The sequence below is a fragment of the Zingiber officinale genome, chromosome 6A (assembly GCF_018446385.1).
Source record: "Zingiber officinale cultivar Zhangliang chromosome 6A, Zo_v1.1, whole genome shotgun sequence".
Taxonomy (NCBI): Eukaryota; Viridiplantae; Streptophyta; class Magnoliopsida; order Zingiberales; family Zingiberaceae; genus Zingiber; species Zingiber officinale.
In genome coordinates, this window is record NC_055997.1 from 8,236,683 (window position 1) to 8,262,982 (window position 26,300).

The 26,300-nt window shown below is 38.7% G+C and overlaps 1 protein-coding gene across 1 annotated transcript; it reads right to left on the minus strand.

Moving 5' to 3' along the window:
* Window positions 1-37: 37 nt before the first annotated feature.
* On the minus strand, window positions 38-2,959 carry LOC121995726. Its single transcript, XM_042549488.1, has 7 exons — window positions 2,739-2,959; window positions 2,497-2,612; window positions 2,288-2,406; window positions 2,045-2,207; window positions 1,749-1,969; window positions 1,330-1,663; window positions 38-1,242 (listed from the first exon to the last, which is right to left on the minus strand). The coding sequence occupies exons 1-7, from the start codon at window positions 2,904-2,906 to the stop codon at window positions 183-185; spliced, it is 2,181 nt and encodes a 726-aa protein (XP_042405422.1). The 5' UTR covers window positions 2,907-2,959; the 3' UTR covers window positions 38-182.
* Between the last annotated feature and the right edge of the window lie 23,341 nt (window positions 2,960-26,300).

Consider the following 26,300-nt stretch of genomic DNA (forward strand, 5'->3'; position numbering starts at 1 on the left):
TAATAATATTTTTTTTTTAAAAAAAAAGAAATGACAATTACTCAGTCGAAACCAACACATTTGATACAACAAGCAGTTATACATACAGTAAAGTAAAAGCTTAGAATCAATAGTTTAAAAATAACAACACATTTTCGGATACAAATGAAATCTTAATTAACAGATCTATGAAGGCAACAAGTTTACATGTTCACAGCTTTTTTGATTACTTTGGCGCAGGACTTGATGAAATTGTTGTTACTTGTGGACACAATATTCTTGTTTCCATGATCATCATCATCAAGCACCTGAGGCTTCCTCCGGATGCAGTCGACCCTCCTTGTCATTCCTAGTATCATCGAAGGTGATGATGGCAACGATCTGAAGCCCCTAGAGCTCTCAGACCTCGGATCTTTCACTTCAAAGCTCTTCCTACTAATGGTTGGAGCTTTGACAGCCTCGGTTTTTACTTCTAATGGTTTCGGCCTAAGTAATTTGATTTTCCTAGGATGCATCGAGTCCTCCGCGATATTGTCAGGATTCTCAGGTTTCTTCTGGGGTGAACCCTCTGAACCATCTAATAGGACTTCAAGCCACTTATCTACATTTCTTTGGCCAATTTGACAGTAGAACTCTTCATCCTCTTCTTTGCATTGGGTTTTCAGTTTCAGCTCAGAAGGCTCTGTAAAACATCTATTATGATTTCCCCTTTCCCTTTGCTTCTTTGATTCACGACTGCAGAAAAATTGATCACTTATTGCCAATTGCTTAAGCTTGTCATTGACCTGAAGAGGAGGATCCTGTTCTTGTTCATTGTTTCTGCTGCTCATTTTTTCTCTTCTACGCGCTGAATTCTTGAGATGTTTGATTTGTGGTGATTCAACACGGCACAATCCATCATCTTGTGAACTGCTGCCAGTTGCAGTAGATTCCTCCGTCTCTTCTTCACCTCCTCTCGGAAACTGATCGACTTCAGAAGCCTTTTGCTCTTCCTCCAGAAATATCCTCAGTTCCTTGTGAGTAGCAGCATCACTCCCTCTTGTGCCATCACGCCCTTCCTCAAGAAGGGCATCATCGATGCGTGACCTTTTTCTTAGCTCCCATGCAGGCCTTATCTGCTTTTCAATCTCATCTCTTTGTTTGAATCTCCGACGAAGCTCCTTCTCTGAAGAATCACATATTGCTCTCTGTGCCTCCAATCTTGCCATAAGAGCACTAGCTGCAGACTTGTTCAACCTAACCTGCTCCTTGTAGACAACACTCCTGCATGGCAATAGAATAATTGTTTAGACTGATCTACATCTGACAATTGCAAAGAAAGATGCATTACTAGTGTTGGCTGGAACTTACTGGTGCATGGCATCCCGGATCATCTTCTCAAGCAAAACCTTGTAAGAAGACTGTGCCTCAGACAACCTCCTACATTTCTCAACTCTTTGCCTTCGTTTAATGAGAAGAGCTTCCAGTTCCTGAAGAGCAATCCTATCTTCTTCATTCTTCTGTTTAAGCTCACTCAGCTCGTCCTCCAAGTTGTGTATTTCAGCTTTCTTTTTCTTGATGTCTTCTCTCTGCCTCAGTGAATTTCTGGCTGTTGCTATGGAGAGATAAGGGTTTCTATCATAGTTCTCACAGTTTTGTGTTGCTTCACCATGAGGACGATCTTCTTTAGTGATCTTTTTTGCAGCTGCAGAAAAAACGAAGCTTTAACAAAAATTGTGCAAAGTTAGAAAGGAAGAGAGAAGAAGACAGAAGCAAGTACTGATACTGACCAACAAGAGGATAATGCTGTCTTATAGATCTATTTGCATCAAGGGGCCTCAGAACTGATGCATCTGTTCCTCTTACAGATGAAACAATGGCAGCAGGACCCAGTCCAACTTCCCGCTCCATATTGACAAAGTGTTGCGGAAACCTGTGAGCATCCACAGCCTGCTGTGTGTTGAGCTCTTCACTTCCTCCGTCATAGAATAAAAATGATAATGCTCTACTCCTGTGGAAGTATAATTCATCAACATATTTTGTATCCTTAATCTCCTAAAATTTTTTCATGTGAAGCTCCGCTGACCTGAAATCCGAGTTCTTCGAAGCAAAAATTGACAGGAACTGGTTCACAGAGATGCCTAGCTGCAGATCCCACCACGGAATAAGGAATTCCAGCTTGTTGTGCTTCCTTTTGCAAACTTGCCATTGAAGCAACCTTAGGTTGCTAGGAACGGTTCTTCCTCCTCCTACGATTTACAACATAACATCCGTAATTAAATCCACACAACGAGCGCTGACAAACAGAAAAGCCTGATCGGAGTTATACTTGAACAGGGGAACCAATGATCGATATCCCACGCTAGGGGAGACGCCGAATCTGCATGCAGGTAGAGAACATTACCATATGGATCAACTCGAAACAATGATGGATCAAATCCAGCATTCCTGTATTCAAACCCACAAAACTTAGAAACCCTAGATCTAGATAGAGATTTTGGTTCAAAAAATAATAATAATAAATCGCAATCAACTAACCCGAGATGATCCAGTTGCTTCCAAAGTAGATTGACAAAGCCTCTAGGGTTAACAAAGGGAAGCGCCTCTGGATCAATGACTGGAAACATCTGATTCAAGTCTTTTTCTCTCAACGCCTGCAAAAAAAAAGGAAAAAAAAAACAATTTTTTCAAAATGTTTTAGAAGAACGAAGCTACAAAGGATGGATTTTGGATCCAGAAACGAAACGAGAAGCTGTTTTCTCAAGTCGAGAAGGGATCACCTCCTGGGGTTTCAATGTATAGGGAAGGAAGGCGAAAGGGGGTCCGTTCGCGTAGGGATTGAGCACGCTTAGGGTTCTACAGAGCTTGGCGTATGCTTTCGGGTAGCCAAGGCCGTCGTCCACGGCCATGCCTTCTTCCTCCGCGAAGCTTTGGTTTGTTGTTGCCATCGCGTTCCGTCAAAATGCGAACTGTGGCTCTCGCGGCGGCAACTAATTAGAAAATCAGAAGAACTGGATGTCCCAACGGTCGACTTTGCGCAGGTGTAGCTAGCCGTTAGGGGGGAGAAATGGAACGTCGTCCAGGTCAGATGGCAGAAATGCGCGTCGCCGCTTTCGATTTCATTTAAGTTAGCCGTTGGAACTACTTCAATTACGTCGCGCCACGTTTGCGATGCAATCGTGGGCCGTAGATCGCCGTGTCACATTTCAAAAATAACTCGGCCCTAAAGTTTGTGGGAGACTGAAAACGCTTGGTTCAATAATGCTTTAAAGGCTTCATCTATTCAGTTTTCTGATTTATGGGATCAGTTGTATGGGACATCCGGGTCAACGTATAATTTATTTTAGAATAATGCTTTAAAGGCATCCGGCCAGACCTTATTCTGGCTGATGTTCTTACCGATCCGTCTGGGAGTAGGTAATGCTCAATGATTAATCTTTTTGCCGAGGCATATTTTTTTAAAAAATAATTTTCTATCATCCTTGATCATCTGATAATTGACTATAAATTAATCCAATAAGACATGAATATAATCATCTTTTTTTATTATAATATTTGAAAGTATGTGAGGGAAGAGGAAGGAAGAATAACATGATATTTGGTTCGTTTATAGGAATCAGAATAGAAATAGGAATGTGTAATATAATATTATGGAATGAGTATGAGTTTGGTATCATTCTTAAAAATAATATTTGATTAGTTGAATTTTTCAATCGTAATGAACCTAAATTTCTTTTTTTACCCTTAGAGGAAAATAAGAAAAAAAAATTAGATGAGAGGGAAAGTTGAATGTGAGAGAAACATATGATGAGAGAAAAAATGTGATGAGAGAGAAAGTGTGATGGAAAAAATGAAGAGAGGGAAAGTATGATGAGAGAAAATGAGGAGAGAGTGCATGATAGGAGAGATTGAGAAGAGAAAAAGTATGATGAGAGAGAAAGTGTGCTGAGAGAGAAAGAGTGATGGGAAAAAAATGAAGAGATAGAAAGTATGATGAGAGAAAATGAAAAATTGAAGAAAGAGAAAGTATGATGAAAGAGAAAGTAGGTTGAAAGAGAGAGAGAGTGTGTGATAGGAAAAATGAAGAGAGAGAAAGTGTGATTAGGAAAAATAAGAAGAGAGAGTGTGATGGGAAAAAATGAAGAGAGAGAAAGTGTGATGAGAGAAAATGAGGAGAGAATGATAAGAGAGATTGAGAAGAGAGAGTGTGTGATAGATTGAGTAGAGAGAAAGTATGATCAAAAAATGAGGAGAGAGTGTGTAATGGAAGAGAAAGTGTGATGGAAAAGAATGAAGAGAGAGAAAATGAGGAGAGTATTAGGATGTATACTAAAAGCCTAGTTTTTTGTATGAATATTTATTTTGAAATAAGAATCACATTGGTCAAATGTCTACATTTATGTTAAATGTAGTTGTCCATTTAATTTATATTGTAGATAACATGGTGTGGTGTCACACAGAAGATCATGTTATCAGTTCCTTATAAATTATAAATAGTAGCTCACAACCAAGATGGATTAGGACAAACCATTGGAATGATTGTAGTGTAATTTGGTATCAGTTTATCTTGACTATAAAATTACACTAGTACACTATGAGTATATTGAGCAGGACCATTTGAGGTTGTTCTTTTTATACTGAATGCATAAAAGAACATGACCTCTATTATTATGGAAGTGTGTACTCTTAATCCTGATATAATAACAAATACATATACTTAGTATTTATTTATTTAATTTATCAATGGGTGAGATTTATTCAGTTAGATCAATAGGCCCGATAAGTTGGGAAATAATATTGTTTATATGGTGTATTATTGATTATAGAAGGAAACTGTGTCCTAGTAATCTATGTTGATGATGTCCCCTTGAGGAGCTCATAAGGATTGTCATGTAAACCCTGCAGGTGGACCTAGTCTGGCATGACAATGAAGTTGAGTGGTACTACTCTTGGAGCTAGATGTTAATTAAGTGTCAGTAACTCATTTGATTAATGGACATTCGATATCTTAAACACAGGGAGATTAACGCACTCATAATAAAAAGGAGCCCATAATATATGTAAAATACCGAAAAAATGACGAATAATAATAAGGGAATTTTTTTGAAATTTTTGGAAATTTTTCGGGAATTTTTCGGAGCTCGTACGAACGAGTTAACAGAGATAAAAACGGGGTCGGGAAAAAAGCCTGTTTAGGCGACCCATTTAAGTGAGGAAATGTTTATTCTTTTTATTTTATTTTCTTTTTATTTCTTTCCTCATTTTCGTCGTTTCCTCTTCATTTTCCCCTGACCCACGCCCCTGCGCCCTCGGTGTCGTTTCTCCTTTTCTTCCCCGAACCCACGCCGCTGCCGCCGCGTCGATTTTTCTCCTCCCCTCGTGTACATAACGACCGGCCAAAGGAGGCTTTGGGTCCTTCCTCATTCTCCTCTTCTCTCCGTCTCTGCCCAAAGTCACTGGCCATGGGAACCCTAGTGTCGGTCACCCTCTTCCATTGCATAGCCTCGCCGACGTTGGACGAAACGGCGCCGACCATCGCGAGAGTGCTCGAGCCTTTCCTCTCTATGTGCCCTAGTTCCTCTTGCATCGCCTGTCCCGGATGCCACCGCCGCCGTCATCCCAGCAGTCGCGAGGCCTTCTTGCCCTTTTCCGGCTACAGATCCAACCCAGACTTGACCCTGTCGTCGAGTGCCCTGTTCTTCTTCTCCGATCTGATCTGAGCAACCGTGGCAATTGCTGTGATTGCCTTGCTTCTGTTGGGCGCCGCTCGATCACGTCAGTGACCTCCTGCTTGGTTTGATTGTTAACAGTGAGGTAAGATTGGGTTGTAAGATGGGTTGTTGCTTGATTTGTGATTCCATTTATTTAACTCAACTTGATCTGATCAATATGAAGGATTTCTACAGGGAGATTCGGTTCTGTGGGGTTGTCTTGGTTCCGGCAACATGCCTTCCAGCAGCACCTCTTTGGTTGCGGACCAAGAGCAGAGATTTGAGATTTAGGTAAGAAGTAGGGTAATTGGTTTGTATTGTTGATGAATTAGGTACGTGTTGAATTGGAGATGATATGGATTACTAGATGATTAGTATATCACTAGTTGATACATGATAGATTATATTGAGATAAAAATCTGATTTCATTAGTAGTGATGGATTGTACCAGTGGATTAATTTATATTAGCTAGATAAATGAGCATGTTGGATCCTATTTGGATAAGTTAATTGATGATCCAATTAGGGTTTTTGCCCTAAATTAGGGTAGTGATTTTATTTAGCTATTAATGAGAATGTAGCTAAATAAAAAAATATATATATATGTTGGTTATTACAGGACTTTGACGCGGACGAGCACTTTGACACAGAGGTCATTTAGCTCGATCTATATTGGAGGCGGGTACTTTTGACTTTATGTCTTTGATATGCATAGTAGTGAATTTAACAAGTAGTAATAATTATGTTCTCTTATTTGTTTCGGTTAATCACTACACGATACCTGTTACATGATTGGTTGATTGCTTGTTTTGCATCTCATGTATTCCTTACATGTTGATATATGCTTATAGGGGTAGTGATATATCATACTTCACCATGTTCAGGACCTAGGTTTTATACCTTCACTGTACCTTTGATTTGATTCGTTGACCTATGGTGCACTTATATATATATATGGATTAGCTCAGGATATTTTGTGGTTAGTGTCATGCACCATTTGCATGATTGCAGGCAGTGCGATAGTCCGCTCCATTATTGTTGAGCACATCGCCAGTTACATGGATCTGCACACACCACCACTCATGGGTTAGTGGTCGATTCAGGCAGTGTGTGTTGCAGCAGGGACCTTGTTTGGCTCCGTTGGTCCGCTCATGGGTAGCGTGATGCAATGTGTTAGCCGGCAGGGATTCCTCCCCGTCATCGTGTACCGGGAGATGAGAGCATTGCGCTCCCCCATTTATGATTTGGGGTACGAGGATGTATCCGACAGCATCCGTCCACTCGGTCACTCATCGGAGTAGTGACGGAGTGCAGGTTGTCACAACCCTACCCACTCGGCCTCACTATTGTGTGAGATGATCGACTGGCGTGACCAGGCCGCATCATTGGCATCATATGCATGATGCATTTATTGCTGTGTTTGTGCTGCATTTATATCTTTGTATATTGTTTGGGCCTATGTTTGACATGCATCTGATTTCTATACTACTGGATTGTTTGTCCTTATACGAGTCTGATTAGTGATTTTTCTCTGTTTACTTGATTGCATTTCATCCTTTTATATCGGGATATGATTAGTGTTAGATGTTATTTCCTACTTTGCATATACCTGCTGAGTGTTGGACTCACCCCGCCTCCATTGTTGTTATTTTTCAGGTTGATGCTGTCAGAAGAGAGTTCCAGTTGCTAGTCCCTGCAGATCTCAAAGATATTGTTGGTCTTTTGGTTTTCTTACTTAAATTATGCTAAACTTGTTCTGGTTGTTGGTATAGACATTGTATGGATTTTGTGATGTTGATGGATTTTTATTCGATATGTTTTACTACATATCTGCCTGGACGGCAGAAGAGGTGAGTTTGTTAGATTTGTGTTTTATGGGTGTAGTGGAGTAGGGTTGGTTTCGAGTCGTGGTATTACTGTTTTGTTTACTTATATATAAACTGCGTGGATGTTTGTGTGGTTGTATTTTATTATTGTTTTTATTCCAGCCGCATGTGGCTGAGGTATATGAGGATGTAGGAAAGTTTCAGATTGTCCGCCGTACAGGGGAGATGCTGCTGAAATTTCTTCGGACAGGGACTCCTCCATGGCGTGACAATTTAGTGGTATCAGAGCTTAAGTTTTACGATCTTTGTTTTCGTATTTTGGATATTTGGGATAACTTGATACCAATTTATATGGTATCAGAGCGCCAAGTTTGGCGATACTTGTTGTTTTTTTTTGTGTTACGGATTTTTGAGATTTAACTGATACCAATTTATTGGTATTAGAGCGGGTTATGTTACTTGCTTTTGGTGTTCTGGATATTTGGGTTAGCCCAAGTTTGCGAGTCAAACTGGGTAGTTATTTTGGATTGCACGGATTTTCCATTATGTATATGTTATGGATTTCCATTTCGGATTTATATGGATTTCCGGTGATTTTCATGTTTTTGGGGACTGGACAGCGATGGAACATCTCCAGACAGCATATAGGTATGATGTTTAATTTTATAGTTTATGACATGTATTAACATTCTTTATTTAGTACCTGTCTGGTTGTTGTAACATATATTACATGTGATGGGTTAGCAATTGAGCATGGTTGACCTTAATAGAGATCAAGGATTATAGTCTCTGGTGATTTTTCATATCATACCATCAGTAGTTTTAGCTTCTGTTACTACTAGTAGGAGATGGAGGCACATACCAGCCTCTGCCATTGTTAGCTGGCTAATGGATGATACCTACATATTCCTGTTGACTTAGCCAGTAGAGTTTTTATACTTATATCTTTTGGATATTAGGGTATCCGATACGATGAAAATTATTCATTTGGGGAGTTATCATGTTTGATCATTGTTGAGAATGATTTGAGGTTGAGGAATATTGTGAGATCAGATATTGTGATGTGTTGATTTCTAATGATTTATGAGAATAAATGTTATGTGGTTGTCTGATGATCTATTACTAGATATTTGTTTTGATGATCTATTAGTGGATAATTATTTTGATGATCTATTATTTGGGTTGTCGTTGATGGTGACATAGTGACTGTCATGTATGATATTCACAGGTTTGATGATTATAGTTGGTGATCAGATTATAAATCGGGTGCTATAGAGTTTACGGTTGAGTGTGCCTATGAATTTTAATAAATCTGGTTAGTTGTGGTTAGTTAACAGGATGATAAGATTGATATTTGCTTCCTCTGATATTGGACTATGTGGATAAATAATGATTTGATGTTTTGAATGCTAACTTGCTCTCATGGGGAGTAGAGATTATTCATCTGATATTATGTGGGCTGATATTTTTTAGGATAAAAATGAGAGTGTCTTGATGATCTTGAATTCTGACTTTTTCATTTGGGTCGTACACATTTATACATATAATATTATGTGGGCTGGCATTTTCTAGTTTGAGTTGATGTAATTAGTGTTGAATTAACCCATGAACTGATTTAGTTATTTGACAATTTATTTGGGGGTCAAGTTGTTACTTGCTCTGGTGTCTATAAAGATGGATCCCTTCGGATAGTTCTGTATGGATTATGGATCAATGAACTGGTAGGATTTTTGTTGTGCTGCCTTTGGTTGTCATAGTTGAAAATTTTTCGGGGTCTGCTGAGTGGATACATGTATGGAACATGATATCCGGTTGATTATGATTGGATTGGTTTGTGAATCCTGGCAAAATTTTTGATCATATAACTCCATATGAATGATTAGTAATGGTTTCAGATATTGAGGATATAAATTTGATTGAAGTGTTAAATGTAACCAATTTTTCATCAATGTCAAGGTTGGATGAAAATGGTTGAGTATTGTGTCGTATTTGGATAACATAGAAGGTAAAATAGGGAATGTCAGGTCGATTGGATTAAATATGCTGATTAGGTATATCTATGTGGTGTATACTTGTCCAGTTATGATTATTGTGGGTGTCTAGTAGATTATACCCTAGTGGTTAGGCATACATGTCTGATTGTTTATTTGGAGATATCTTATCGATTTAATATGAGTTCTGATATGTGCAGATGTGTTCGGTGTAATATTCGAGGTATTATATTGATTATATTTGATTTGTGGATGCACTTGTGTCTATTAGGCTTTGTTGGAAGTATTACGTTGATTATACTCTTGGCATAGGTGTATATATGCCATGTGAGGTTGTTTGAGGTGTAATGTCGATTATACCTATGTTGATATATGCACACGGGTTCGGTAGGTATTGTTGGAGGTATCACATTGATTTATACCTGTGCTATGAGTGTATTTGGTGTGTATTAATTTGATGATTATGTCGATCATACCTATGTTGTGTGTGCACGTGTGCCAGGTGTATTGTTGGTAGCATCATGATGATTCTACCTATGTTGAATGTAGAATGTAAGTGTTTACATTATGTTATTGATTGTATTACCCTGTCAACTAATTCTCCTATTAGTGGGTGACCGATCCACTAGGATGATGATAGAGTTGATTATGGATTTGATTTGCTTACTAGGTTGTTATACCCTAGGCTACTCACAGTGATCTGTGGTTGAGTGATCTCGTGTAGCCTCTAGTTGGATAGTTAGGTGCCTTTGACACTTATGGATCGTTTGTGGTGGAGCGGAGCTCCCACATATTACGGATTGTTTGTGGTAGAGCGTTGCTCCCACATATGTGGTATTTCTTGTGATGGAGCGTTGCTCTCACACTGGAGGATTTATTCTTTGGTGATTTATATTGTTGGTGATCAGATTTTCGACTTATTATCGGAGATCTTATGGTTAGGAATGTCTGTGGTACGAACATTATGTAGTTTGGTTTTACTATTAGGGCTTGCAGAGCCTTAGATATTTTCAGAGACTTGATGATTTTGGTATTCCCAGGATGTTTGGATCGGTTTCCATTGTCTTTGTTGACAATGTTGTGATCTATTTCGGATCCACGGTGAGTCACGCACATCATCTTTGCATAATTCTAGAGATGTTTCGACGGAAACGTCTATATGTGAAGTTCAGTAGTGCGTATTTTGATTGTCTTCTATGAGATATTTGAGACACACGGTCACCAGTAGGGTATACCGTGGTTCCACAGGAGATAGAGGTTGTTACCGTTGGGAGTAGACAGAGTCTATATAGAAGAGTCTCGCAACTTCCTTGGTTTGGCTCGATATTTCCGGAGATACGTTGAGGGTTTCTCTCGGATTGCTATGCCACTTACACGCTTGACCAGGAAAGGAGTGAAGTTCATTTGAACTGAGGATTATGAGATCAGCTTCCAGGAGCTGAAGCGGAGAGTAGTGTCGGCTCCGATTTTGGTTTTACCTTCTGAAGAGGACGGATTCGTGCTCTATACCGACGCATCTCTATAGGGTTTGTGCGCTGTTTTGATGCAGCACGGTAGGGTAGTCTCCTACTTCTCGGCAGTTGAAGGAGCATGAGGAGAACTACCCAGTACATGACTTGTGGCTGGCTGCCATTATTTTGCATTGAAGATTTGGTAGCAACATCTGTTCGGTATTACATTTGAGATTCTCACTGATCATAAAAGTCTCAAATATATATTTTTACCCAGAAGGAATTTAATCTCCGACAGAGGAGATGGATGGAGTTCCTGAAGGATTATGACTGTACGATTGACTATCACCCGGGGAAAACTAATATGGTTGCCGACGCACTCAGCTAGAAGTCTAGAGAGACTTTAGCTTGCCACCGAGTTGTGGTCACAGATTTGATTCAGGGTTTCTCCGGGACAGACAGAGCAGGGTATTCTGATTACCATGGTTGCTCAATCCTCGATCAAGATGAGGATTCAGGAGGCCCAGGTTGGAGATCAGTATTTACGGTCCATTGGCAGCCAGATAGCTTCCGGGCAGCAGACCGAGTTCACACGAGACGAGGAGGGTATTATATACTTCCGAGGCAGATTATGCGTACCTCAGTCTCATTCGGTCTTACAGGAGCTACTTCAGGAGGCTCATCGCTCTTGATTTACGATCTACTATGGCGGTACCCGTATGTACCGAGATTTGAGACATTTTTATTAGTAGAATGGCATGAAGAAAGACATCGCGGAAGTCGTAGCTAGATGTCTTGTCTGTCAGCAGGTGAAGGCTGAGCACTAGCGATCTGTCGGATTTCTACATAGGATTCCTATTCCTAGGTGGAAATGAGAACATATTACTATGCACTTTATGGTGGGTTTGTCTAGGACACGACGAGGCTATGACGCGATTTGGGTAATCGTTGATTGATTAACCAAATCCGGGCACTCGATAGCGATCCAGAAGATGGATTTCCTGGATCGATTGGTAGATCTGTTGTCACGCCCCGGAGGAGTCCCTGTCCGAGAAAATTTCGGCAGCATCTCCCATGTACGGCGGACAATCTGAAACTTTTCTACATCCTCATATACCTCAGCCACATGCGGCTGGAATAATAACATGTAAATAAACCATCAACACGCAGTTTATATAAATATAAGCAAACCAAAGCAGTAATACCATGACTCAAAATCAACCCTACTCAACTACACTCGTAAAGCTCAAATCCGATGAACTCACCTCTTCTGCCGTCCAGGCAGGCATGTAGTAGAATAAATCCAAATCATACCAAAAATCCATCAAACGTTAAGAATCCATACAATATCCATAAGTAAAACAATACAAGACTAAAAACAAAGTCTGATAGAGAAACTAAGATAAAATAACAACTCAAGACCAACAACACTACGTGCGATGGGGACTAGCGACTGGAACTGCCTCCTCACGAAAATATAACAACAATGGGGTGAGTCCAACACTCGGCGGTACAACTGATATACAAAGTAAGGAAATAACACCTAGCACTAATCATGCGTCCCCGATGTAATAAAGGTAAATGCAAAGTAAGCAGGAGAATCTTAACCAGGGTATAAGGACAAAGCAGTCAGTGATATGGAAATCACATGTCAAACATAGGTATCCAAACAATATGCATATCAATGCGGCAAACACAAACACAATCAATAAATGCATCATGCATATGATGCCAATGATGCGTCTGGTCACCCCTGACGTATCAATCATCAGTGCATAAGAATATAGATACATCAATGCACTCTGTCGTCACTACTCCTATCCTCCACCCCAAATCATAAATGGGGGAGCGCAATGCTCTCAACTCCCGGTACACGATGACGGGGAGGAATCTCTGCCGGCTACCATCACACTACCCATGAGCGGACCAGCGGTGCCTAACAGCCGAACTGCAACACACCTGAATCGACCACTAACCCATGAGTGGTGGTGTGTGTAGATCCATGTAACTGGCAATGTGCTCAACAATAATGGAGCGGACTATCGCACAGCATGCAATCATGCAAATGATGCATGACACTAACCACAAAATATCTTGACCTAATCCACATATATATAAAAGTGCATCATAGGTCAACGAATCAAATCAATCAAAGGTACACAAAAGGTATAAAACCTAGGTCCTGAACATGGTGAAGCATGGTATATCACTACCCCTATAAGCATGTATCAACAGGTAAGGAATACATGAGATGCAAAACAAGCAATCAATCAATCATGTAACAAGTATCGGGTAGTGATTAACCGGAACAAATAAGAAACATAATTAATGCAACTTGTTATATTCACTACTATGTATATCAAATGACATAAGTCAAAAGTACCCGCCTCCAATCGAAAAGGAAAAGGTCCAAATCCGGTAATCAAATACTCGTCAAGATACCGTCTCGAATCAGAGTCCTGTGTTATCAAACATACATTTTATTTAGCTACAAATGAAACGAATGGCTAAATAAAAATCCTTAAGAACAATTTAGGGAAAAACCCTAAACCATAATCTCGACCTTCCTAAATTAAATCCAACAATTAACTAGGGTAAATTTCCTTTAACCCTAACCATAATATTAGATTAAAAGTCTAAAGCTAATCCAATCTACCTATTCCCAACATAAACATAATCAATCCACACTAAACCCTTACCTTAATCCGAAACCTCCACAGGTGTTGCTCTGTAGGTCAACTTGCTGCCAACGAAGTAATTGCTGCTGGAAATCCTCCACACTGCCAGAATCACAATAAAACCCACAGCAACAATTAAATACCCTATACAACCAATTAGGGCAGTACCCTAACCTCTATGATCTGAGCCTCAAATCAACACCGTTGATGGCACAGCAACAAGTGAGTTGATCGACAGTAATGAACTAATGCACGAAAGTGGGCAGCGATCTGCCGAGGACAACTGTGAGGAAATCTGCAGTGGACGAAGGCTAGGGCAACTGAGGAGGTAGTGGTTTGCACTGCTCCGTCCGGCCTCAAGTGATAGCAGCGCCTGGTGCGGCTCGGGAAGGAGGAGAGACGAGGGAAATCGGGTTCGACGACGGCTAGGGCTCGGCTGCCAGCGCTGAAACTCCTGTGGCCAAGGATCGGCGTCGGAAGGGAAAGAAGAAGAAAGGATCCGGCTGTGCTCGCGCGTCACCGACGCTTGGAGAAATAGTAAGAAGAAGGCGTCGGTTGCGGAGAGGGAGAAGATAACACCGGCTTCTCTTGATCCCGGCCTTATGCACGCGAGGGAGAGGAGGAAAACCGCCATGGGCGGTTAAGGCAGAAGTCTTGCGGACGCGAGGGGGGAGAAGGTATCGGGGAAGAGGGAAAACGGCGAGGAAAATAAAGTAAAGAAATAAAGAAAATAAAAGAAAAAGGAAATGTAAATATAAACATTTCCTCACTTAAATGGGGTAGCCTAAACAGGCTTTTCCGAGCCCCGTTTTTATCCCCGTTAACTTGTCCGTACAAGCTCCAAAAAATTCCCGAAAAATTTCCAAAAATTCCGAAAAAATCCCTTATCAATATTTTCCTATTTTCGGTATTTTACATCTATTTTTCCGGGAGATCATTAGATCACGTGATGTTCCGTTGACTATTATTTCGGATAGAGGTCCCGGTTCACGTCTTGATTCTAGAAGAGTCTGCAGTAGGCCTTGGGCACTCAGTTCCAGTTTCCATCCACAGACAGATGGATAGTCAGAGCGGACCATTCAGACTCTAGAGGAATTGCGGATGATATGTGTATTGGATTTTTAGGGGCAGTTGAGATGACCACTTGCCATTGGTAGAATTTGTCTACAATAATAGCTTTCATTCGGGTATCCAGTTGACACCGTTTGAGGCGTTGTATGGTAGGTCTTGTCGGGCACCCACCCTCTGGGATGAGGTTGGGGAGGCCCAGTTGTTGGGACCTCATAGAGCTCAGCATGAGGCAGAGTTGGTCAGTACTATCAGACGGAGGATGTCAGAGGCGTAGGACCGCCAGAAGGGTTATGCAGACCGGAGTTGGAGACTCTTAGAGTTCTCTACAGGCGACCATGTATTTCTGCGAGATTCACCCACGAAAGGGGTGAAGAGATTTGACTTCAGAGGTAAGCTAGCTCCGCGATACATTGACCCTTTCCAGATCATGGAGAGGATTGGAGCGGTAGGTTATCGGCTGGCACTATCGCCGTCCTTGGCAGGCGTTCCCGACGTATGCCATGTATCTATGCAGAGGAGATACATATCTGACCCGACACATGTGCTGACAGATATCTCAGTTCCTGTTCAGCCTGACGTCACTTATGAGGAGATTCCGGTACGAATTTTAGATCGGAAAGAGCGTCAGTTGTGGAATAAGACTATCCGACTGGTTAAAGTCGGATGGCAGCATCATTCGGATGAGGAAGCTACTTGGGAGCTCGAGGATACTTTTTTGCTCGATACCCCCATCTTTTCACTTGAGGTATGTGATTTATTTACCGTTCAGCATTTATACTCTATATTTGTTGTTAGTACTTGCTGATGGTAGATAACGAAATTTGGAGACCAAATTTTTATTAGTGGGGGAGAATGTAAAATACTGAAAAAAAATGACGAATAATAATAAGAGAATTTTCTGAAATTTTTGGAAATTTTTCGGGAATTTTTCGGAGCTCGTACGAACGAGTTAACGGGGATAAAAATTGGGCCGGGAAAAAAGCCTGTTTAGGCGACCCATTTAAGTGAGGAAATGTTTATTCTTTTTATTTTATTTTCTTTTTATTTCTTTCCTCATTTTCGCCGTTTCCTCTTCATTTTCCCCCGACCCACGCCCCTGCGCCCTCGGTGCCGTTTCTCCTTTTCTTCCCCGAACCCACGCCGCTACCACCGCGTCGATTTTCCTCCTCCCCTCGTGTACATAACGGCCGACCAAAGGAGGCTTTGAGTCCTTCCTCATTCTCCTCTTCTCTCCGTCTCTACCCAAAGTCACCGGCCATGGGAACCCTAGTGTCGGTCACCCTCTTCCGTTGCATAGCCTCGCCGACGTTGCACGAAACGGCGCCGACCATCGCGAGAGTGCTCGAGCCTTTCCTCTCTATGTGCCCTAGTTCCTCTTGCATCGCCTGTCCCGGATGCCACCGCCGCCGTCATCCCAGCAGTCGCGAGGCCTTCTTGCCCTTTTCCGGCTGCAGATCCAACCCAGACTTGACCCTGTCGTCGAGTGTCCTGTTCTTCTTCTCCGATCTGATCTGAGCAACCGTGGCAATTGCTGTGATTGCCTTGCTTCTGTTGGGCGTCGCTCGATCACGTCAGTGACATCCTGCTTGGTTTGATTGTTAACAGTGAGGTAAGATTGGGTTGTAAGATTGGTTGTTGCTTGATTTGTGATTCCATTTATTTAACTCAACTTGATCTGATCAATATGAAGGATTTCTGCGGGGAGATTCGGTTCTGTGGGGTTGTCTTGGTTCCGGCAACATGCCTTCCAGCAGCACCTCTTTGGTTGCGGATCAAGAGCAGAGATTTGAGATTTAGGTAAGAAGTAGGGTAATTGGTTTGTATTGTTGATGAATTAGGTACGTGTTGAATTGGAGATGATATGGATTACTAGATGGTTAGTATATCACTAGTTGATACATGATAGATTATATTGAGATAAAAATCTGATTTCATTAGTAGTGATGGATTGTACCAGTGGATTAATTTATATTAGCTAGATAAATGAGCATGTTGGATCCTATTTGGATAAGTTAATTGATGATCCAATTAGGGTTTTTGCCCTAAATTAGGGTAGTGATTTTATTTAGCTATTAATGAGAATGTAGCTAAATAATATATATATATATATATATATATATATATATATATATATATATATATATATATATATATATATATATATATATATATATATATGTTGGTTATTACAGGACTTTGACGCGGACGAGCACTTCGACACAGAGGTCATTTAGCTCAATCTATATTGGAGGCGGGTACTTTTGACTTTATGTCTTTGATATGCATAGTAGTGAATTTAACAAATAGAAATAATTATGTTCTCTTATTTATTTCGGTTAATCATTACTTGATACCTGTTATATGATTGGTTGATTGCTTGTTTTGCATCTCATGTATTCCTTACCTGTTGATATATACTTATAGGGGTAGTGATATACCATATTTCACCATGTTCAGGACCTAGATTTTATACCTTCAGTGTACCTTTGATTTGATTCGTTGACCTATGGTGCACTTATATATATATATATATATTAGCTCAGGATATTTTGTGGTTAGTGCCATGCACTATTTGCATGATTGCATGCTGTGTGATAGTCCGCTCTATTATTGTTGAGCACATCGCCAGTTACATGGATCTGTACACACCACCACTCATGGGTTAGTGGTCAATTCAGGTAGTGTGTGTTGCAGCAGGGACCTTGTTTGGCTCCGTTGGTCCGCTCATGGGTAGCGTGATGCAATGTGTTAGCCGGCAGGGATTCCTCCCCGTCATCGTGTTCCGGGAGATGAGAGCATTGCGCTCCCCCATTTATGATTTGGGGTAGGAGGATAGGTGTACTCCGACAGCATCCCGTCCACTCGGTCACTCATCAGGAGTAGTGACGACAGAGTGCACGGTTGTCACAACCCTACCCACTCGGCCTCACTATTGTATGAGATGATCGACTGGCGTCAGGGGTGACCAGGACGCATCATTGGCATCATATGCATGATGCATTTATTGCTTGTGTTTGTGCTTGCTGCATTTATATGCTGTATATTGTTTGGACGCCTATGTTTGACATGCATACAGGATTTCTATGCTACTCGGACTATTTGTCCTTATACCCAGGTCCTGATTAGTTCAGTTTTTTCTCCTGTTTACTTCAGTTACATTTCATCCTTTTATATCAGGAGACTGTACGCATGATTAGTGTTAGATGTTATTTCCCTACTTTGCATATCAGTTGTACCTGCTGAGTGTTGGACTCACCCCGCCTCAATTGTTGTTATTTTTCAGGTTGATGCTGTCAGGAGAGAGTTCCAGTTGCTAGTCCCTGCAGATCTCAAAGATATTGTTGGTCTTTTGGTTTTCTTACTTAAATTATGCTAAACTTGTTCTGGTTGTTGGTATAGACATTGTATGAATTTTGTGATGTCGATGGATTTTTATTCGATATGTTTTACTACATGCTTGCCTGGACGGCAGAAGAGGTGAGTTTGTCGGATTTGTGTTTTATGGGTGTTGTGGAGTAGGGTTGGTTTCGAGTCGTGGTATTACTGTTTTGTTTACTTATATATAAACTGTGTGGATATTTGTGTGGTTGTATTTTATTATTGTTTTTATTCCAGCCGCATGTGGCTGAGGTATATGAGGATGTAGGAAAGTTTCAGATTGTCCGCCGTATAGGGGAGATGCTGCCGAAATTTTTTCGGACAGGGACTCCTCCGGGGCATGACAATTTAATATGGGATTGGTGCAGTAGTTCAATAATAAATCTTTAGTGGTATGAGTTATTATTGATGAACTTGAGTTGGATGTTAGGGGCGAATACAGGAAGCTCAAGCTCATCGGGAGACCAAAACTAATTCCTCCTCTCGGTCCCTGTTGTAGCATCAATAAAGCCTTATATCCACAAAGTCCACTTCTTACCCAAGTAATGGGCCGGACACATCCTTGCTTAGAGCAAAGGGGGTCGGCCAAGCATTAGCTTGGAGCCCAAGAGGTGGCCGACCAAGCCATGCTTGGTGTCCAAGCATAGGGCCGGCCACACCATTAGAACTAAAGGAAGATTTTATTTTTTGTTAAAATCTTTCCTTTTATAGTCATTCATGAAGGGATTTAAAACAGAAATTTTAATTTTAAAATTTCCTTTTATAGCCATCCTTATGGTTTTAAAAGAGAGTTTTAAAATTTTAAAATCTTTCCTTTTATAGCTATCTACAAAAGATTAAAGAGAGATTTTAATCTTGTTAAAATCTTTCCTTATTTGTAGTTATCTATAATGTTTAAAAAAGAGATTTTAATTTTTGATAAAACTTTCCTTTTTTAACTATGATTTAAAAAGAGAAGTTTTAATTAATCTTTTCTTTTTGTAGTTGTCTACATGTTTTAAAAGAAATAGATTAATTTTAAAATTTTCCTTTATTGCTATGTACAATAGGAAATTTAGAAAAGAGAGATTTTAATTATTGTTAAAATTTCCTTTTTAATGGGAGGCCGCAAATAAGGAAGTTTTAATTATGTTTAAAACTTTCCTTTTTTGTCATGACCAAGGATTATAAAAGAGAAGGAGAGGGAGCCTCATGAATAATACAGCCTAAGTTCTGTCTCTTCCTAATCCCTTGGTGGCCGACCCTTCCCTCATCTCCTTCCTTAAGGACAGGATACAATACTCATCTTCCTTCTATAATCGGCGGCACAAAAGGACTCCATTCAAGCTAGGGTCGGCGGGTTTGCTTCCATAACCTAGGGTCGTTGGCCTTGCTTGGAGCTCATCTTAGATCCCATTGTGGCCGGAGGTATAGAGGAAAGGAAGAAGAAGGTGGCCGATTATTTGGAAGAGAAGAAGAAGAGAAGAAAATTTCCTATTTTGGCATCCCTTGGTGTCTCGGTTTTCTTCGAGGCGAAGAAGTGGTTCGGGTGGAGTTGTCTTGGTAGATCGTCACCCACACGACGTCCAAGAGGAGGAGAGGAATACAACAGAAGATCAAGAGGTCTTTAGCTACAAAGAAATGTATAACTAATTAATTGTTTCCACTTCAAATTAATTGGTTTGTGTTCTTTGTGTGGATCCTGAAATAACAACACAAGAGGCTATCATTTTTTAGGTTTTCGATTTTGTGTTTCGATCTTGTGCTTCTATTGAGGTCTCTTTAGTTAAACTTAGGGTTACTGTAAGATGTTAAATATCCAATTTCTTTGAAAGACTTTATCTAGGAAGTGATGGATGATCCCATACCCAAGAAGGCCAAGTGCCTCGCCATGTTTAACTTGGAAGTCAATCTTTGAAATAGATATTTAATTAACTTCTATAATATGGTTTAACTTCTGAAGAACACATGGGTTGAACTTGGAGTAAAAAATATTAAGTATCATTTCCAATCCACTGAAGAGCAATTTAGATTAATAATAAGCATCGTTTGTAATCCAAATTTAACTTCAGTAGAGCCACTAGTAGAATTTTGGCTTTTTATTTCACCGCTCTTTACTTCGGCGATTGTTAATTACGAAGTAATATATAACAATCAACTTCGTTAATAATACTAGAGAAGTAAAATATTATTTTTTACTTTAGAATTTAGAAAACAATGGCTTCACTATTAATTTTAATAATATTTTACTTCAGTACATTAATTTTGATAAAGTAAAAAAGTTTAAAATATATATAAATTTTTTTTGTGTGAAGTAAAAAGATGAACCGGATGGAATTAATTAGACTTTTAATTTTCCATCTCACTTCTAATTTTTACAAGTCTTAATTAACATTATAACCTTGCTAAAATAAATAACGTAACCACTCAAAAAAAAAATCCAAGCCCTAGCGTGCATCTCCAGCCTTCACCGCGCCTCGCCGTTTTTTCATCTCCATCGAGCTTGCGTCTCCGACCTCCGCGTCTCCAACCGTGCCTTCATTTTTTTCATCTCTAGCTTGCGTCTCTATCCTCTGCGTCTCAAGCCTTGCATCTCCATTCTCCACGTTTCCAGCCTGCGTCTCTAACCTTGCGTCTCCGTCATTTTTTGCGTGTCCAGCCGTGCGTCTCCATACTTGCATCTCCGTCCACCATTTTTGCTTCTTCAGTCTTGCATTATAAGGTCAGTCTACTACCACCCTCTCTCGAATCTAGTTTGATGTTTATAGAAATATGCTATAAGTTCTTACTTTGACTGATACAACTGTTAAATGTATTGTTTCCTGGAATTAATCATCATAGGATCCACCATATTCTCTTCATACATACTAAGGGACATGCTGGGTATATTGAATACACTCTGTTAGACATGAGAAAATTTCTTTGTTTCTTATCCACCAATGTAATACGTGCAAAAAGGTGAAGAACAAAGCCAAATACAGATTCATAAAAAGAAAGGCTATTAGAAGAGATTCATGATCTCAATTAACCATTGAAAAAACATTTGTTAGTTTTAGTGACTCATCTACTCTGCAACATATTTACGGATTTCTTTTCAAAGGAAATTAGTTAATAAACAAAGAGTCGAATCCAAAGAACTGTGGCTCATAATAAAACGGGTAAAGAAATAGTCCTATAAATCAAAGTAAAAAATCCTTATGAATCATCTTCGATGAAGTTGTCAAAAGAAAGCATCCTTTCAAAAAAATAAATAAAATAAAAATAATAGGTCTTTAGGCACATCTTTTGCCAAGAATGTTGACAAAACAAAAGATCGAGATGCATATCCAAATTTTAGATCATTTTAACCTGTTGATATTTGCTTTGACATTGTCATCACTTTCGCTTCTAATCTATCGTTCTAACTATTTAGATGAGAAAAAAATTTCCTATCTATCTTCTTAATCGAAATCAAGATACCTTTATAAGGCGTGGCTACTATGGAGGTCATGCAGATGTTTATAAGCCTTATGGTGAGAATTTATTCTTCTATAAGCCTTATGGTGAGAATTTATTCTTTTATGACATAAATTCCCTCTATCCTTCTATTATGAAAAAGTTTCCTATGCCTTGCGGTGAACCTGTCTGGAGGAACAACTTGGAGGAGGTTGAATTGGATACCTTGTATGGATTTATTGAGGCTTATGTTTTCTGTCCTAAGAATATAAATCGTCCTTTCTTGCCTTATAGGGATCCTGAAAATAATACATTACTCTTTCCCATAGGTCATTTCATAGTTGTTTATTAGTTAGGAATTTGATGTTCTTTTTTCAAACTTGTTGATCTTTGTTATTTCAAACCTGCAATCACTAATTTTATTTTTCATGTTGATCTTTGTTATTTCAAACCTGCAATCACTAATTTTATTTTTCCTATTCTGGTCTCAAATCTATTCCTATTATTTTATATTTTTCACATTACTCAAATGATAGAAGGATTGGTGGTATGTGCTGAAACTAGTTTCGTTTACACATCTATTCCAGTAAAACTAGATGATAATGCAGTTCATTAAAATTCTATAATTTTTTGATTTCATCTTCTTTGAAAGAGTTAGTAATTTGTATAGTAAAGTAACATCATATGCATTCTTGTGAATAATACTTTTGATTTGATTTAATTGGTAAAAAGGAATTAGATGATCTTTTACCTTTATTTTTTTTTGCAAAAATAAACAATATTGTTCTACCATCATATAAATACATGATTTAAGCATATCATTGAATTGATAATGTTTTATGATCTCCTAAGTGTTGGATTCTATAGCTTTATGCAGTCTTACTATAAAACTTTTGCTTTTTTACTATAATATTTTTTTATGTTTTGATCAAATTCACATTGAAAAAGTCCTTGAAGTAGTTTGAAGAAGACCTTCATCTAGAGATAAATAATACAAAAATTTATCGTTACAATTTTTGGAGATTTTGCTTGTATTGAAATAGATAAATCTTGGATTCAATTGGATAGAAGGTCCAAACAATATGAAGAGAGTGTTGAACAATTCATTAATCTTTGAAACATTTCTAACCAAGTTATATAATCTTTGAGTGCAGTTACCTCTATAAATATTTAAGAGATGAAGATAGGATTGATTATGTTTCATTTGTGGATCTCGACAACATACCTACATGCCCACTTGGTAAAGATGATCGTGACATATCACAACATATTGCTGATCAGCATCTGCCTCATCCCATACAACACTGGGTAATATTTTAATTATTTATCGATTCTTACTACATATTAGTCAATGTTATATTTTTATTTTACAGGTACCATTGGATCTTGACTATCGTCAATGAAGATAAAAATATGATATATTTATTGGACTCTATGTCTAATGGAAACCGAGACGATGCATAGAAAACTATGGTGACCAAGTAGGTAGTAGATTGTGTTGATTTTGAATGCATTCACTTATAAATATGAAAAATATAACTTTTTTACTTTTTAAAATGTAGTGGGGTCAAGATGTACAATGCCTCAAAGGGTATTGCTAAAGCACCAGGTTTTAAGCAATTGACGGTACCAAAAACATGCTACCATGTGTTTCAAAAAATTAGATACTATCTCTTCCTTTTATAACCCAAAAACATGCTACCATGTGTTTTAAGTCAACAGCGTGGGGAGTGAAATATAGCTAATAGTATTATAACATATCTTTAATCTCTACCTAATATTTGACTTAAAAATAAAATGGCGGTTGTTGGTTCTCGTAACTTAATAGGTGTGCATTAAAATCCATATCTCCTATATTCAATTGGAACATAATTTGAATTTGTGGCATGGAAATTTGATTCACCATAATTTTAATTTACACAAACAGTATATCATTATAAGAATAGTCTATTAGACATTTTTAATTACAAATATTCAATTTCTACATTTTAAAGTTTTTGTTAGACATTATTTTATGTCCAAGACTAAAACTATAGGCTCTCATTTCAACTTGTATAAACTCCGTTGATCTCTGAAACATCAAACTTTCTGCATAGCGCATCATAAAAAAAGCACAATCTAACCTACAAGAAAAAATAATATAATTGTGAGAGTCTATTGTGAGGTAAAGAAGATGGAACATACAAAAATACTTACGATTTGCTTTGTGTGGGAACATTAACTTGAATCATTTTAAAGTCTCTTCCGGAGAAAGGTGCTAATCCTTTATGTCATATGTGATAGTATGACCAGTTTAACTCCTTAAAAAATAACACCTACATATAAAAGATAATAGTAATTAATACATACCAACGCTTATATATATATATAAGAGTTATAATGAATTATATGACATTCCTCTAGGTCTATGACCATTAGATGCCAATGATCATCTTCATTATTTAGAAAACAGAAGATATATCTGTTGGTTGCTACTCGGAAAACCTAGAGGTTCCACTGTACAAAAATTTTGTACAAAGGTCTGAACCTTTTCCTAGCTACCATGTGTTCTTTTAAATTAAATTTTGAATCGCCTGCGGAACTTAATACGTTTGATCCAAAACTTAATCTATTTGTTCTTTTAGGTTTTGACTTGGATCTCCTGCGGAACTTAACACGTTTGATCCAAATCACCTAAGTTATTAATTCCATTAAATATTAATTTCCAAAATTGGTTCCCAGTAGTGACGTGGCGAGGCACATGGCCTTCTTGGATATGGGAGCAACCACCACCGACTAAACAAAACCTTTTAAGGAAAGCTAATATTTAATTTCCTAAAATAACTTTAGGTCAACCGAAAAGAACAATCAAATCACAAGGAAAAGAAAAACAAAAGAACACTATATCAAAAACAAATTCGAAACACTAGAATCGTATGCCTCTTGTATTTAGTATTATTTCCAAAAATAACTAGTATGATGCGGAAAGAAAAATTACTAGTTATACCTTTTAGAAAGACCTCTTGATCTTCTACCGTATTCCTCTTCTAACCTCGGACGTTGTGTGGGCAACGATCTTCCGAGATGAGAACCACCTAGGCACCTTCTTCCTTCTTCCTTCAAGTTTCGGCCAAGCACAAGAACTTTCAAAGGATGAAGAATTTTCCACCAACCAAGCTCCAAGGGATGCATGCTTTCTCTCCTTCTTCTCCTTCCTTGATCCGGCCACATCCTCCAAGCTCCAAGAGATGATAGATTTCGGCCACAACAAGAGGAGAGAAGAGAAAGGGAAGGGCCGGCCACCACACCAAGGAAAAGAGGGAGAAAATAGAATAGAGTCCTTAGCCTTAAAGCCTCCTCTACCCCCTCGTTTATAATCCTTGGTCTTGGCAAATAAGGAAAATTTAATAAAAACTTCCTTAATTCTTTTGCCATTGAAAAGGAAAATTTATTTAATTAAAACAATTTTCTCTTTTCAAATTACAATGGCCGGCCATAACAAATAAAATCTCCAAGCAAATAAAATTTTAAACACCAATTAAAACTTCCTTATTTGCTTCCGGAAATTTATAAAAATTTCTCCAATAATTTTTATCCATTCATGATTGGTTATAAAAAGGAAATTTAATAAATTAAAATCTTTCTTTTAAACATGTGGATAAAAAGAAAGTTATCTCTATAAATTAAAAACTCTTTTAATATACAAATAAGGAAAGATATCAAATCTTTTCTTAATCTTTTGTAGAAACTTATAAAAGAGAATATTTAATTTTAAACTTTCTTTTAAATCATGAACATGGTTAAAAAGGAAAGTTTTCTTAAAATTTAAAATCCTCCTTTAATCAACAAATAAGGAAAGATTTCAAATTTTAAACTCTCTTTTAAACATGTAGATGATTTACAAATTAGGAAAGTTTTTACCAAAAATTAAAATCATCCTTTTAAACTACAAATAAGGAAAGAGATTAATCTCTTCTCTTAATCTTTTGTAGAAAGCTATAAAAGGAAATTTTTAATTTTTAAACTCTCTTTTAAAATCATGATATCCACATAAGAAATAATTTTAATAAAAATCCTTTTTAATATTCTAGTGGCCGGCCACCTAAGCTTGGGACCCAAGCTTTGGCAGGCCACCTACATGGCTCATCCACTTGGTCTTGGCCGGCCCTAGCTTGGGTTCCAAGCTAGCTTGGCCGGCCCCATTGGATGGGTAAGAAAGTGGGTATGCGGTGAGTATAAATCTCTATATACTAGAGGCTACGATAGGGACCGAGAGGAGGAATTGGTTTTGATCTCCCGATAAAATTAAGCATCCCGTGCTTGCCCCGAACACACAACTTAATTTTATCAATAATAATTCATTCCACTAGAGAACTATTATTGAACTACCGCACCAATCCCAAATTACATTTTGGGCTCCTTCTTATAATGAGTGTGTTATGTTAGGATCGTCGTACTCGGCTAGAGAGGGGGGGTGTGAATAGCCGACCCCAAATTGCTCGTTTCTTCCTACGATTAGGGTTAGCGCAGCGGAAATAACTAAATAGAAACGCAAAAAGGAAAGATCAAACCTCAAACTCGAACTCGACGATGTAACGAGGTTCGGAGATGAAACTCCTACTCCTCGGCGTGTCCGTAAGGTGGACGAAGCCTATCAATCCGTCGGTGGATGAGTCCCCGGAAAATCGGCTAATAAGAACTCCTTCTGGGTGGAGAAACCTCACCACAAACTCTTGCAACAGCAAGATCAGAGTACAAGTACAAGAAGCACAGCAAGATACAAATATAAAGATGAATGTAACAACTCTTGCTTGCCTTCTCGTCGTCGACTAAAATCTGTAGA